The 14,205-nt window shown below is 58.2% G+C and overlaps 1 protein-coding gene across 1 annotated transcript in view; it reads left to right on the forward strand.

Annotated features, from left to right (window-relative positions):
* MYT1L (myelin transcription factor 1 like) overlaps nucleotides 1-14,205 on the forward strand; it is a 296,451-nt gene that overhangs the window by 248,400 nt on the left and 33,846 nt on the right. Inside the window, exons 15-18 of the mRNA XM_081100618.1 lie at nucleotides 5,581-5,831; nucleotides 7,683-7,919; nucleotides 9,581-9,702; nucleotides 10,506-10,574. Of these exons, the coding sequence (XP_080956744.1) occupies nucleotides 5,581-5,831; nucleotides 7,683-7,919; nucleotides 9,581-9,702; nucleotides 10,506-10,574 (679 nt within the window). The remainder of the gene's footprint in view (nucleotides 1-5,580; nucleotides 5,832-7,682; nucleotides 7,920-9,580; nucleotides 9,703-10,505; nucleotides 10,575-14,205) is intronic.

The following is a 14,205-nucleotide window of genomic DNA, read 5'->3' on the forward strand; positions in this document are numbered from 1 at the left end:
GCAGAGATGCAGGTGCCTAGAACGCAGGGCCTTCCCCGTCTGCTCATCACCCTGAGGACCCACCTGCTGCGACCAAACACTCAGCACTTGGGTGCAGCCTCCGTGTATTCCAGGGCCAGGCACGTCCTGACTGCTCTGTCTCTGTCCATCTGCCGTCCACCCATCGACCGTCCTCTCCCTGTGGGCACATCTCAGGAGGCACGTGCTTGTTTCCCTGGAAACCAAGATGCAGCACACTCGCCTGCCCCCACACACACTGCACAGGATGCAGCACACTCGCCTGCCCCCACACACACTGCACAGGATGCAGCACACTCACCTGCTCCACACACACTGCACAGGATGCAGCACACTCGCCTGCTCCACACACACTGCACACTGCACAGGATGCAGCACACTCACCTGCTCCACACACACTGCACAGGATGCAGCACACTCGCCTGCCCCCACACACACTGCACAGGATGCAGCACACTCACCTGCTCCACACACACTGCACAGGATGCAGCACACTCGCCTGCCCCCACACACACTGCACAGGATGCAGCACACTCGCCTGCTCCACACACACTGCACAGGATGCAGCACACTCACCTGCTCCACACACACTGCACAGGATGCAGCACACTCGCCTGCCCCCACACACACTGCACAGGATGCAGCACACTCGCCTGCCCCCACACACACTGCACAGGATGCAGCACACTCGCCTGCCCCCACACACACTGCACAGGATGCAGCACACTCGCCTGCCCCCACACACACTGCACAGGATGCAGCACACTCGCCTGCCCCCACACACACTGCACAGGATGCAGCACACTCACCTGCTCCACACACACTGCACAGGATGCAGCACACTCACCTGCTCCACACACACTGCACAGGATGCAGCACACTCGCCTGCCCCCACACACACTGCACAGGATGCAGCACACTCGCCTGCCCCCACACACACTGCACAGGATGCAGCACACTCGCCTGCCCCCACACACACTGCACAGGATGCAGCACACTCGCCTGCCCCCACACACACTGCACAGGATGCAGCACACTCGCCTGCCCCCACACACACTGCACAGGATGCAGCACACTCGCCTGCTCCACACACACTGCACAGGATGCAGCACACTCGCCTGCTCCACACACACTGCACAGGATGCAGCACACTCGCCTGCCCCCACACACACTGCACAGGATGCAGCACACTCGCCTGCCCCCACACACACTGCACAGGATGCAGCACACTCGCCTGCCCCCACACACACTGCACAGGATGCAGCACACTCGCCTGCTCCACACACACTGCACAGGATGCAGCACACTCGCCTGCTCCACACACACTGCACAGGATGCAGCACACTCACCTGCTCCACACACACTGCACAGGATGCAGCACACTCGCCTGCTCCACACACACTGCACAGGATGCAGCACACTCGCCTGCTCCACACACACTGCACAGGATGCAGCACACTCGCCTGCTCCACACACACTACACAGGATGCAGCACACTCACCTGCTCCACACACACTGCACAGGATGCAGCACACTCGCCTGCTCCACACACACTGCACAGGATGCAGCACACTCACCTGCTCCACACACACTGCACAGGATGCAGGATGTAGCACACTCGCCTGCTCCACACACACTGCACAGGATGCAGCACACTCACCTGCTCCACACACACTACACAGGATGTAGCACACTCACCTGCTCCACACACACTGCACAGGATGCAGCACACTCACCTGCTCCACACACACTGCACAGGATGCAGCACACTCACCTGCTCCACACACACTGCACAGGATGTAGCACACTCACCTGCTCCACACACACTGCACAGAATGCAGCACACTCACCTCCACACACACTGCACAGGATGCAGCACACTCGCCTGCTCCACACACACTGCACAGGATGTAGCACACTCACCTGCTCCACACACACAGCACAGGATGCAGCACACTCACCTGCTCCACACACACTGCACAGGATGCAGCACACTCGCCTGCTCCACACACACTGCACAGAAGCAGGATGTAGCACACTCGCCTGCCCCTACACACACTGCACAGAAGCAGGATGTAGCACACTCGCCTGCCCCCACACACACTGCACAGAAGCAGGATGTAGCACACTCACTTGCTCCACACACACTGCACAGGATGTAGCACACTCGCCTGCTCCACACACACTGCACAGGATGCAGCACACTCACCTGCTCCACACACACTGCACAGGATGCAGCACACTCACCTGCTCCACACACACTGCACAGGATGCAGCACACTCGCCTGCTCCACACACACTGCACAGGATGCAGCACACTCACCTGCTCCACACACACTGCACAGGATGTAGCACACTCACCTGCTCCACACTGCACACAGCAGGTGGCCATTCCAGGGCCCTGAGGCTCTCACCAGCAGAGCAGGTGACAGGAGGGTCCTGGTGGAAGGTGTTTGCTTTGTTTCCATTTCATTTATTTTTCAATACAAATGTCTTATGGTCGCTCTTTTTCCTGCAAGAGCGCTGACTGCCCGAGGAGTTCCTGCTCCGTGAGGTGTGGCCTGCACACAGCTGTGTCACATGCAGGCATGGCCCTGCAGTCACAGCGGTGTAGTTCTGTCATTCCGTGTCCGCTGGCACCTAGAACATGAACACATTCTATCTGCTGACCAATTGGAAAGGGATTTAATTGAACATCACTTTGTTTGCCAAAAGAAAAGCCCAGTGCATTTTATGGTGAATCAGGTACTCCCATCTGACAAGGTAGGGGCTCCTGGGTGGGGCAGAGGGGCCAGAGCACACCTGGGAGAGGCACCCGCCACCCCATGCCCTGTGGCTCTGCGGTGCCCCCTGGTGTCAGCACAGTGTGGTCCCAGGTCACTGTCACTAGGTTTTGTCAAAGTTTAACAGATAATTATTAGGACGAGGCCTTCATCACCTGAAAGATTTGAAGGATAGAGACTCTTATTTCATTGCAGCGAAACAAAAGAAAAAGTCGATGGCATTTAGTGAAGGGATACGCCTGGCCGCCCAGCTGCTTCTCCCCCCCTCCGCCCCCCCTCCACAGGGTGTGCAGGCCCAGTTGGTCCAGGCCCCTCCCGGCGGAGCCCAGAGGAGCCCCGGTCTAAGCATTCAGTGGCGGGGATGCCCTTTACCAAGGGGCTGCCGTGTTCGCGGTGTTTGCGGAGACGCGTGTTGTCCTGCTACTTCTAGAACTTGAATAGCACTCATTCCTGAACAAACTGCCCTGTTTCTTCTTTATGTGGACCACATTTTTCCCTGAGCCAGTGGCTAGCCCTCCTCAGGAAGAAAAATACACACCTTAATAGTATTATTTTATTCCTCCCAGAATTTCTCTAACAAATGCGGGGATGACGTAAAACCACAAACTTTCATTCCTGAGAGAGAATCTTGGGCCGCGAGTTGGCTTTGCCACCTCGACGTGCTCCGGGCAGATCCAGGGCGGCCTCCTGGGACTGTCTCTGGGTCCCTCTGGGCCCAGTCCCGAGCCCTGCTGCCCCGTGGCCTGTGCTGCTGAGATCAGGCACCTTCGCAGGGGACAGGGGGAAGGCCCAGGGCCTGGCCCCGAGGGCGTGAGCACTGGCTCTCGGCGGGGGCGCGGGCAGGGTAGAGGTCGCTGGCCCGCCGCTGCTGAGCGTGCCTGGTGGGCCCGATGGGGGGAGCCTGGCCCTGGAGGTCAGCTGCGTGTGCAGCGTCTGTGGCTCTGTCGGGCTGGGATGCGCAGCAGTCGGGTGGCCGCCCGCCTCGCCCGTGGCCAGGTGGGAACAGTGAGCAGCGTCTGCGAGGTCAGGACGGCGTGGGCTTCGGTGCGAAGCCGAGAGTTCCGGAAGCTCAGCTCTTTCTCCATTTGTGTCTGAATGAGGCGCTTGGGGCAGCTCCATGGCGTTGCCCGTGATGTCGAGCTTGTGGGCTGTGTGGGCTATTGTCACTCCGTGCAGTTGTGTCTGCTTCTTCCCGCCGGGGAAGCTCTGAGCAGGGACTCCTTGGGCCTTTAGCACTGACCCACCAGTGACTGTTCGGGGACCACCGTGAGAGCAGGTCAGGCTGCTAGCACAGGGAGGCAGGTGGGACCAGCCACCGCAGCACAGCTGGCCCCGCGCCTGCACCCCATCGCTACGTCCCCCTGGACCTCGCACCCACGCAGGGCCCTGAGCTCACCGGGGAAGAAGGTGTGAGACAGGGTGGCTCTCTCGGGGGGTGGGGGGGCTTAGGACACTGCGCGGGGTCTGCCCGCACCTCCAGGTTCACCTCCCAGGAGTCTCGGCTCTGGGGGAGAGGCCTGGCCCTGGGGCGTTAATGCCCCTGCAGTGGTAATGGGCAGCGCTCATAAACCTCCAGCAGATGCCTCCGTCCACTGTGCTAGCAGGACGTTGGGCACTCAGAGGCATGCTGTGCCCAGGAGCCTGTCGGGCTGGTGATGAGCTGGCTGCTCAGAAAGATAACCTGTAAGCGACGCTCCAGGCAGGAGGCCCGGCCATTCCTGTAGGAGGGTGTGTCTGTGCGTCCCTGAGCGGTCATGGTCGCTCTGCTGGTGCATTTACCTGGGGTCACCCAGTCCAAGGGCGCACCCCCCTCGGCCATCACCTTCCCTAACGTGGCCCTTTGTGAGAATCACAGGGTGACTCTTTTTGAGGAAGAGGATGTTCAGCTACATTGTCTGGTCTGCACACCCAGCCCGAATGCCACTCCCCAAAGCGCAGCCCTCACAGGTGGCCCGGTGCAGGACAGTGAGCCCCATTGGCCACCGCAGCCCCTCCCGGTGGGAGCGGCCAGTCTCCAAATGGCTGAGCAGCCAGGTCCCCCCATCCAGTGAGCTGAGCAGCCTGGGTCCCCCCATCCAGTGAGCTGAGCAGCCTGGGTCCCCCCATCCAGTGAGCTGAGCAGCCTGGGTCCCCCCATCCAGTGAGCTGAGCAGCCTGGGTCCCCCCACCCAGTGAGCTAAGCAGCCTGGGTCGCCTCACCCACTGAGCTGAGCAGCCTGGGTTCCCTCACCCAGTGAGCTGAGCAGCTGGGTCCCCCCACCCAGTGAGCTGAGCAGCTGGGTCCCCTCACCCACTGAGCTGAGCAGCTGGGTCCCCTCACCCACTGAGCTGAGCAGCCTGGGTCCCCTCACCCACTGAGCTGAGCAGCCTGGGTCCCCTCACCCACTGAGCTGAGCAGCCTGGGTCCCCCCACCCACTGAGCTGAGCAGCTGGGTCCCCTCACCCAGTGACGGATGAGCAGTCCTGCCAGGGAGGCTGCCTCCTGGGCCTCAACCAGGAGGGGAGACACCCTGGTGACTGAGTCCCAGCAGGTGTGAGCCTGTGAGGCACATGCCAGTGCCACTCATGGGGGGGACCGGGCACTATGTCCCCACTGTCCCAGCTGAGCTCAGTTGGTGGCGCGTGGTGTCCCAGGAGGCAGGCCAGGTGGCTCGCTCCTCATGAGTCAGCCCTTGGCCCCGCGCCTCCATGTGATGTGTGTCTACGCGCAGGGCTGGGGTGCGGGTGGAGGGCGCATGACCTGGCGGGTACCCGAGTCACCCTGCCCGTGTCTCCCCAGCGAAGCGGTACTGCAAGGACGCCAGCCCCAGCAGCAGCACCGCCAGCAGCTACGCGCCCAGCAGCAGCAGCAACTTGAGCTGTGGCGGCGGCAGCAGCGCCAGCAGCACCTGCAGCAAGAGCAGCTTCGACTACACACATGACATGGAGGCAGCCCACATGGCAGCCACCGCCATCCTCAACCTGTCCACGCGCTGCCGCGAGATGCCGCAGAACCTGTCCACCAAGCCGCAGGACCTGTGTGCCACACGGGTACGCACACCTGCCGGGCAGGCAAGCGGGCCCCGTCCACCCCCGAGGTCACACTGGCCCCTCAGGACACAGGGCAGAAGTTGAGCCTCCCTTCTGGGTGACCGCCCAGCTCTGGTCAGGAAGGGGCCAGGTGTCTGCGATTGCTGCACTCACTGCCTGTGTCCCCTGTAAGATCCAGGCTCATTTCTGTAAACAGAAGGACCAGGAATCTGAAGACCCAACATGCCTTGAACTTTCAAATACAAGGGCAGCTGTCAAATAAAAGGCAGGCCTGTCCCCTTGCTGTGCTCCCAGCAAGTCACCCAGAACTAGGGAACAAGGAAAGTGCAAATCCGATGTCCACAGGGGCCAGTCTGGCAGGTACAGCAGCTTGCATCAGCTCAGAGACCAGTCTTTGTGGTGGTTTATCATTTTGATTTTCTGGTCCATGACTCATTGCCTGTGCCCAGGGCAGGGAGTGGGTTAGATGGCAGCCAGGGAGCCACCTGGCGAGCCCGCGGGGGGTGCTCTCAGAGGACCTGTGCGCAGGCGGGGGTGGGGCTGCCTCCTCTCTAGGAGCAGAGGTGTCGGAGCCTTGCCTGGCGCTGCTCGCGTGCACACGGCCTCACACCTGCCAGCAGTTCTGAGTGAGGGGAATCTGTGTGAAGGGGGAGAGGCCAGCAGTGTCATGTTCTATAAATGCGTTTTTATTCGTGTTTTATTCCTCGACTTTGGGAAAGAACCAGGGCACGCGGTATCCCAATGGGAGGCGGCCCCGGAGGAAGTTCTACAATAAAAAAAGAAAAGACAGTCCCCTCCCACCTTTGTCCTTCATTACAAGTAAACTGCGACTAAGAGAATCGAAGGCAGCATCGTGAAGGCCAAGGCAGTATGACAAAGAGCTGAGGCAGAATAATGCTCTAATTTGTCAGGGAACGGCCCAGGGTGGGCCTTATCCAGGCACCTCCCTCTGCCGTGACGTCAGGCGGCAGCAGCAGCTCAGCTCCGGCCGCTGTGTCCCTCTAGCTCTCGCGTGGCCATTCCTCCCCCCTCCTGATTCCCTCCCTCTCTCCTTCACGCGCCCTTCCTTCTCCCCTCCGGAGGGCTGAGCTCTGAAGGATTCCTGATCTGTTTCAAAGCATCTTTTGAAAAGGGAGCTCACCTGGCCCTCTTTGTTAGCCAGTTGACTGCATTGCAGGTTTGCTGGACGCAGAGCAGCCAGGCCCAGTCACGGCCGCAGGCGCTCTGAGCAGCGTGGAAGCCTCTGCCTCCTGGGCGTTGGGTTAGAAAGTGAATTCCCACCTTCCCCTCCAGCCCTCCCACTCTTGTTTTCTCCTGCTCCGAGGCTTGGACTATTCAGCAGCAGAGAAACCAAAGGAGAATTTTTAAGGATAGATCCACTTTTAGTTTATATGGTTTCATGATAACTGTGTGTTCTATACACGTTATAATTCTGATCGCTTAATAGGCATTTGAAGTGGAATGGAATGGACATTGGGTGTGTGTTTGATTTTTCCAGAAGCAGAGATGTACTGGGAGAAAGGAAGATGTGGGTAGATAATAGGTGTGATCAATAGCTGGCAGGCAAGGGTCGGTAGATAAGTGATAGACAAATAGACGATGGATAGGCACATAGATGGGGGATGGATGGGTGGATGGATAGATGGGTAGATGAGCGATGGGTCAGAAGACAGGACACAGGCGTGCAGCCTGGGAGCCGGGCAGCGGGAAAGGGTGGAGGACCCACTTCCGCTTCCTCGCCTGGGGCTTATGTACGTCGGATGGTGAGCAGTTTCTCTTGTGCTCTGTGCTGGCTGGAGGCGGGCTGCCATCGGGGATGGGACGCATGGTTACCTGTCTTTCTGCCGACAGAACCCTGACATGGAGGTGGACGAGAACGGCACGCTGGACCTGAGCATGAACAAGCAGAGGCCGAGGGAGGGCTGCTGCCCGATCCTGACCCCGCTGGAGCCCATGTCCCCGCAGCAGCAGGCCGTGATGAGCAGCCGGTGCTTCCCGCTGGGCGAGGGGGACTGCTGGGACCTGCCCGTGGACTATACCAAGATGAAGCCCCGAAGGGTAGACGAGGACGACTCCAAGGAGATCACTGTAGGTCCCCCCCCCCACCCCCCCACACCGAGCCACTGCCTCGGTCCCAGCTGGTGCCCTGGGAAAGCTGTCTCCCTCCTGTGCCCTGTGCCCTGTAGCTAGTGAGGCTGGCACAGGGCTGTTGGCTCAGGAAGGACTTGGACCAGCATTTGGTGGAACACACCGCCGGCTTCTCTGGAGGATGAACTTTGCCTTCTAAACAGTGTGTTTTCTTACAAACAGTTTCTCTGAGAAAATGTGTCCGCAGCAGCCGGCCCCTCTCGGGGGACCCGCTGTCTAACGCGGAGGCGCCTCCGCGCAGCTCTGGAGCCAAGGGGGGTCTGCTCTCCAAGGACCTGGCGCGCAGAGCAGGCCCAGCCCTGAGGGCCATGTAGCTCCGTCGTCACCTGAGCCTTTATCCACATTTTACCAAAACACCTCTGGCAAGAACCTGTTTTTAAAGTCGTTATAATGTTCAAATTCAGCTTATTAAATAGTTATAATATTCTTTAGACTGAAGAAAGAAATGAAAAACTTGTTTTTTACTGGCCTGACCTTTCTCTCTAGTGTTTTAATCCTAAAAGTCATAACATTTTTCTCTATTCACTGAAAAATGAGCATTTATTTTAATGCAGTGGGAAGACCACATGAAAGCAATAGCATCTTCTAGAACAGCGGTTCTCAACCTGTGGGTCGCGACCCCTTTGGCGGTCGAATGACCCTTTCACAGGGGTCGCCTAAGACCATCCTGCATATCAGATATTTACATGACGATTCATAGCAGTAGCAACATGACAGTGATGAAGTAGCAATGAAAATGATGTTATGGTTGGGTCACAACATGAGGAACTGTATGTAAAGGGCCGGAAGGTTGAGAACCACTGCTCTAGAAACACGGAGGTGGAGAGAAAGGAAACACGGGCCATTTGTAGGGATTGAGGGAACGGCATCTTTCTGCAGGGCCCTTGCACCTCAAAGCCTGTTGTTCTTATCCTTCAGAATGACTGAGAGCTGAATCCCAGAGCTTCCCTCCGCCTCCGTGTTCAGGCACTAGGGCCACAGAGGAGGCAGGGGGAGCTCCGAACTTACTGTCGTTAATATGAAGCCCCCATAAGTGGACAGGAGCCCCGCCAGAAGCGAAAACCCTCCTGTTCAGGAGAACGTCTGCTCAACAGTGCCAGCTATAGGAGTAGCTAGGTCATGACACTTGGACCCACTTCCTATAAAAAAGAAAACGCTGAGAAGGATTTAAAGCTGCATCAGGGCTGAGGGCCCAGGGAGAGTGAGGAGCCAGTGGTTGCTCTGAGATCTTGGGTGCAGCCCTGAAGCGTGCAGGCAGCATGGGGGTGGAGCGGCCTGTGGAGCAGGCACCCCGCTCCCTTGTGTAGGTGGGACGCTGGGTGAGGCGTCCCTGTGGCCCGACCCTTCTGTCCCTCTTGTGTGTGAGGCCCTGCCAGTGACAAGCTCCCAGAGTCCCAGTGGTCTAGAGCAGATGAGACATTAAGGGCCAGCCCCAAAGGGAGACTCAACAAATTTCAGTCTGCATTTTCAGAGGGGAAGAGGTAACGCGATTGTAAAGGGAAAGTCGGGAGAGGGGAGGTGGAGGCAGCGCCCGCGGGGACGGGCCTTTGCCTGGGCACTGAGCCGCCCTCGGTGTGGCTGACGCTGTGTTTCGCCTGCAGCCGGAGGACCTGGACCCCTTCCAGGACGCTCTGGAAGACAGAAGGTACCCGGGGGAGGTGACCATCCCGAGCCCCAAGCCCAAGTACCCGCAGTGCAAGGAGAGCAAGAAGGACCTGATAACGTAAGCCTGGCGCGGGCGCCCTGTCCTCGCGCCCTCTCTTTGCTACTTTAAAACCGGCTTGTGCGTGCCTTGCCTTTGAGCATGCGACATCCGCAGCGTGTAGATGTCCCCAGCGGCCAGGGCCGCAGAGCGACCGCCACGTGGCCTCGCGTGTGTTCCCGCGCCCTGGGCCGCGAGCCGCCGTCCTCGTCCAGCCGCGCACCCGCAGCTCCTCCAGGGCGCCACCCCCTTGCAGACATTGCAGCTAAACTGGAAACAATGAAACTTTTTACAAGTTTTTTAAACATACTTACTATTCTGGCTGTTTTTGTTTTTGTTTGGTGGCAGATGTCCAACACCCAGGTGTGATGGGAGTGGTCATGTGACTGGTAATTACGCCTCACATAGAAGGTGTGCCTTCATTTTCCTCATGGTGGATCCTGTCCTTCCAGTTTATTGTTTTCAGCTTACCTCAACAATGCTGTCCGCGTCCCCGCCGACTGTGTGTGCCCGCGCAGTGCTCCATGTTGACCTGCACCGTGTGCTGATGGGCGTGTTGTGGAATGTGCTTTATTGGAAAATAAGCTACCTAAATTGGGAAAATTCCTTACATTTCAACCAAAGAGCACAAATATTTTTATCTTTTTTAAAGTGACTTAACAGACCTGTTTTCTTAAATTTACATGCAGAGTTCATTATAAAAAGTCAACATACAGCACTTGCCCCATCGCTTTTCTGCATTAAACTTTAATTTCAATTGTGTGTGTGTGTTCGGAGCGCCAGCTGGTGGAAGCTACTCACGGACTCTCTGGCCTGTCTTCCAGTCTGTCGGGCTGCCCGCTGGCTGACAAGAGCATCCGGAGCATGCTGGCCACCAGCTCGCAGGAACTCAAGTAAGACTGACGGCATCGTCCTCCTTTAAAAGCCTGCTCCCTGAGCGGGCACGGACGGAGGTGGCACCCGGAAAGAAAATGTCTTTACGAAGCCACGTGCACAGCAGCGCACGCCTGGGTCCTCGGGACGTGGTCCCTCCCCGGCAGCGCCCTCTGCTCCCCTCTGTCTGTCTCTAGTGCTTTCCGTCGTACCCTTTCTGTCTCCGTTTTCCCGAAGCGCAGCGTGCTCTCCGGCAGGTGTGCGTGCACAGGGAAGGGAGGTTCTGCAGGATTTCTCCGACTTTTAAGAAAAGACCAAAACTTAAAAGTCAAAAATTGACGTTTTGAGAGTCAGTAGTTCATGTGATTCCTTAACGCTTAGACGTTCACTAGCACTGTGACGGGAAGCTACAGGGTAACAGCCAGTCCCTCAGGTTCCCAGCGGTCAGAGTCACGACTCTCAGACAGCGTGGACTCTCAGGCCTTCACACACGCATCCCTCTAGCGGCTGCCGCTCCGGCTCCTCTGTGTCTGTAGTTTTTCTGTATTTTAAACATAAATCTGGCCTCCGGCACTTATGCCTCCTTACGTGCACACAGGTGCTGAGCCGTGTCAGCTCCCGGCAGACTGTGGAAGAGGTGGGCGCAGGTACTAGGAAGGGCACCGCGCGACGGGGCTCTAGCTGGAGGGCACGTGGGTGGACGTGAGGAAACCAGGGGCCCGTGCTGTCCTCGGTGCCCCCGGGCCACACGGCTCGGCTTCCTTCTCGCTAGGAAATGGCTGTGTGACCCGGTAGAGAAAATGCTGTCTGCAGGCCCTGCGTGATTCCTTCCCAAGACCCGCGACCGCTGCGCCGACCAGGCTGTCCGGGTGTGGGGCTCGGTTCACTCGTGTCGTTTCTTACAGGACCCCTGTCCAGGGCCCTAGCGCCGTAGACCACCTGCTCATGTTCAGTGACCTTCTGAACTAGCCCTCCGGCCACCAGGCTGTTGAAGTCTTCTTCATGGCGTGTAAACAGCAGAGGGCGCCCTCTTCCCAGCGGCCATAAAGCCCGTAGCATCCTCCACAGTGCCTCCCAGTGGACAGGATTAGCAAGAACAGCTCAGCCCGCTGGGTTCCGGCATCTTTTTTCATAGCTTGAAACCATGCTTCTCTCCTGGCCAGGACGTGGGTCACTGCCCCTGGACCTTAGCCAGCGCCTCAGAAGGCACTTCCCTTTGACTCTGTGATGAGGACACTTGGCAGAAGTCTGGCCCGGCTCCAGCCCCACAGGCCGGCTGTGACCGGGACCGTGGCCTTCCCACAGCTCGCACCTAATGCCGCATCTAGACCCAGAGGCCAGAGTAGTGTTCTGCAGGTCTGGTTAGCACTGGTTTGCATCCCTTGACTGTGGGCTTAGAAGTTTCTGTGGATCTGAAGCTCCAGGCTGCCTGCCTCCTCCTGTTTCACCTTGGAAGATGGCGTCCTCGCCATCGGCATCTTCAGAGGGAGGCGCTGCCCTTCCCTCGTCCGCTTCTTCCCCGAGGCCCTCGCCATCCAGAGGGGCTGCCTTCTCCTCATCCGGCTGATCTGACAGCCACACTTGCTCCCAGGCTTGTCTTTGTAACCAGTGCATCTCGTTGGAGTGACTCTTTCTTAGAAACCTAAACGTGACCAGTTTTCTGGATGGTTTGTGTTTATCGTTGGATCTTCGATTAAATGTACACAATAAAGGTGTAATGCTGAAATAAGCAGTTCTCACTGGTCTTTTCCAGCTGTCCGTAGGGCACATGGTTTCCTTTCTCCTTGGAATTGTGATTCTCCCATCCACTGCTCTTACCTGAGTCACAGGCCGCTGTCCATCCGGGAGATCACGCAGCTCCCTCCAGAGAAATCAGGCCCGGCTCTGGTCAGAGCTTCTTCTTCACACGTGTTCTCAAAGCTGCTTCCCTGGTGGAGAGCGTGACCGGCACCGGCCGTGGCGCAGCGGCTCCCACGTCTCGTGAGACAGTGGGGCCCCGCTTCCTGCAAAGAGCAGCTCCACGTGCACCTGCTGAGAAAGCACTTCCTGGAGCGGGTCCTCTCGTCCCTTCTCACACTGACGGTACACCAGTTGGCCGCCAACCGGACTCTGGGTCACGGACTGACAGCTCTGCCAGATACACTTTGGGTCTTGGGTCCTCAAACCTCTTAAACACCCCAAGATGATGCCTAGCTCGCTGCTTACCCAGAGCCACACGTTTTGAATATTCTGGAAAAGAAGTCAATAGCGTCATGCCTGATTGTGTACAACGTGTAAACGGTGCACATCAGACTGTGACGTGCACGTGAGGCCGTTGGCGTCTGGAGCGCCTGCCCTCCGGCCCCTGGTCTGTCTGACAGAGAAAGCCCAGGTCAGTGGCTCAGGGAGGTGGGCACAGCCCAAGGAAAGTGACTCCCAGGAGGCAGGCCAGGGCACGCAGGCCAGGAGTCCCCGAGGCTGGAGCCCAGCCCCCACACACTTGGGGTGCTGCACGGTGTTCCTCAAGCTGCCTCCCTGGGTGAGGTTCAACCCTGCCGTTCACCAGACCCCAGGCCCAAAAATAGAGTAAAACTGTCGTGAGTCAGGGGGGCTGATGACAATGAGGCTTCACGTGAGCTCTGATTCGGAAGGAACTTTCTTCTCTGACCACCTCCCCTGCTCAGACCACCTGAGAGTTGTGACAGGAAAACTTGCAGATCACATGACATGACCGTCAGCCTCTTCCTAAAGTCACCATGCCCTCCTGCCTGCTCTCCTCTCCCTTCCAGGTGCGCGAGCACCTGCAGGGATGGGAGACAGAGGGTCTCAGCTACCTTTCCCTCAGGGAACCAAACAAGCTGACTCCACGCAGCTCTAACCACGGGCCTCCAGTTGGCTTCCTGACTCGTTGCTCTTGTCTTAGGGTGCAGCGCCCGAGGCCACAGGGGCAGCTGCTGCAGGAAGGTCGTGTAGGTGGTCCTGTCGGTCGCTGCTGGGCGTCACCTCCGCGTGGCGTGTGGGGGCTTTGATTTAACCCGGTGCTGGGCTGCTTGGGGCTCTGCCCTTTGGAAAGTTCTCTCCCGTGTCCGTGCTTTCTGGGCATCTGTCCTGTGTTTTTAGCTCAGACGCATGTACCACAGACCTTTCTGAAAACCTGGTTACATCTGTTTTAAAGTAAACTGTAAAAGCTCAAATTCTGAACATAGGCCAAGATGTTCCTTTCCTCTGAGGCTGCTTATCCCTGGGGCTTTCCAGGCTTATTTCTCAGCTGCAAGAGCAGCTCAGGCTGCGGGAAGATGGTCTGCTAGGGCCTCAGAGGCTTCACTCGTCTCCGGCTTCCAGTGCTTTGGGTGCAGGAGTCGCCCGCTGTGGCTGTGGCCTGATTCTCAGACGTAGCCCCCTCCCGTCCCCTTGCTTCACGGTGGACAGCAGTGAGTCCACAGGACCCTGCGAGTTACAGCTGCCCCGACGGAGCCCCGTTTCTCTAACAGACGCGCCTTTCCTTGCCGAGGGGCGTTGGCCTCGCCCTGCAGGTCGCTCCAAGACAGCAGAGGTTACTGTCGGTCTGGCCTCCACATTGAGGGGGGTGGGGGTGGCATGTAACACTTGCTCTCCCACTTTAAACAGCCCCCCATGGACCCCTCGCTTCTGTTAGAAAAATCGTTTTGTTCC

Source organism: Myotis nattereri (genome assembly GCF_964212035.1).
Source record: "Myotis nattereri genome assembly, chromosome: 10".
In the NCBI taxonomy this organism is placed as follows: Eukaryota; Metazoa; Chordata; class Mammalia; order Chiroptera; family Vespertilionidae; genus Myotis; species Myotis nattereri.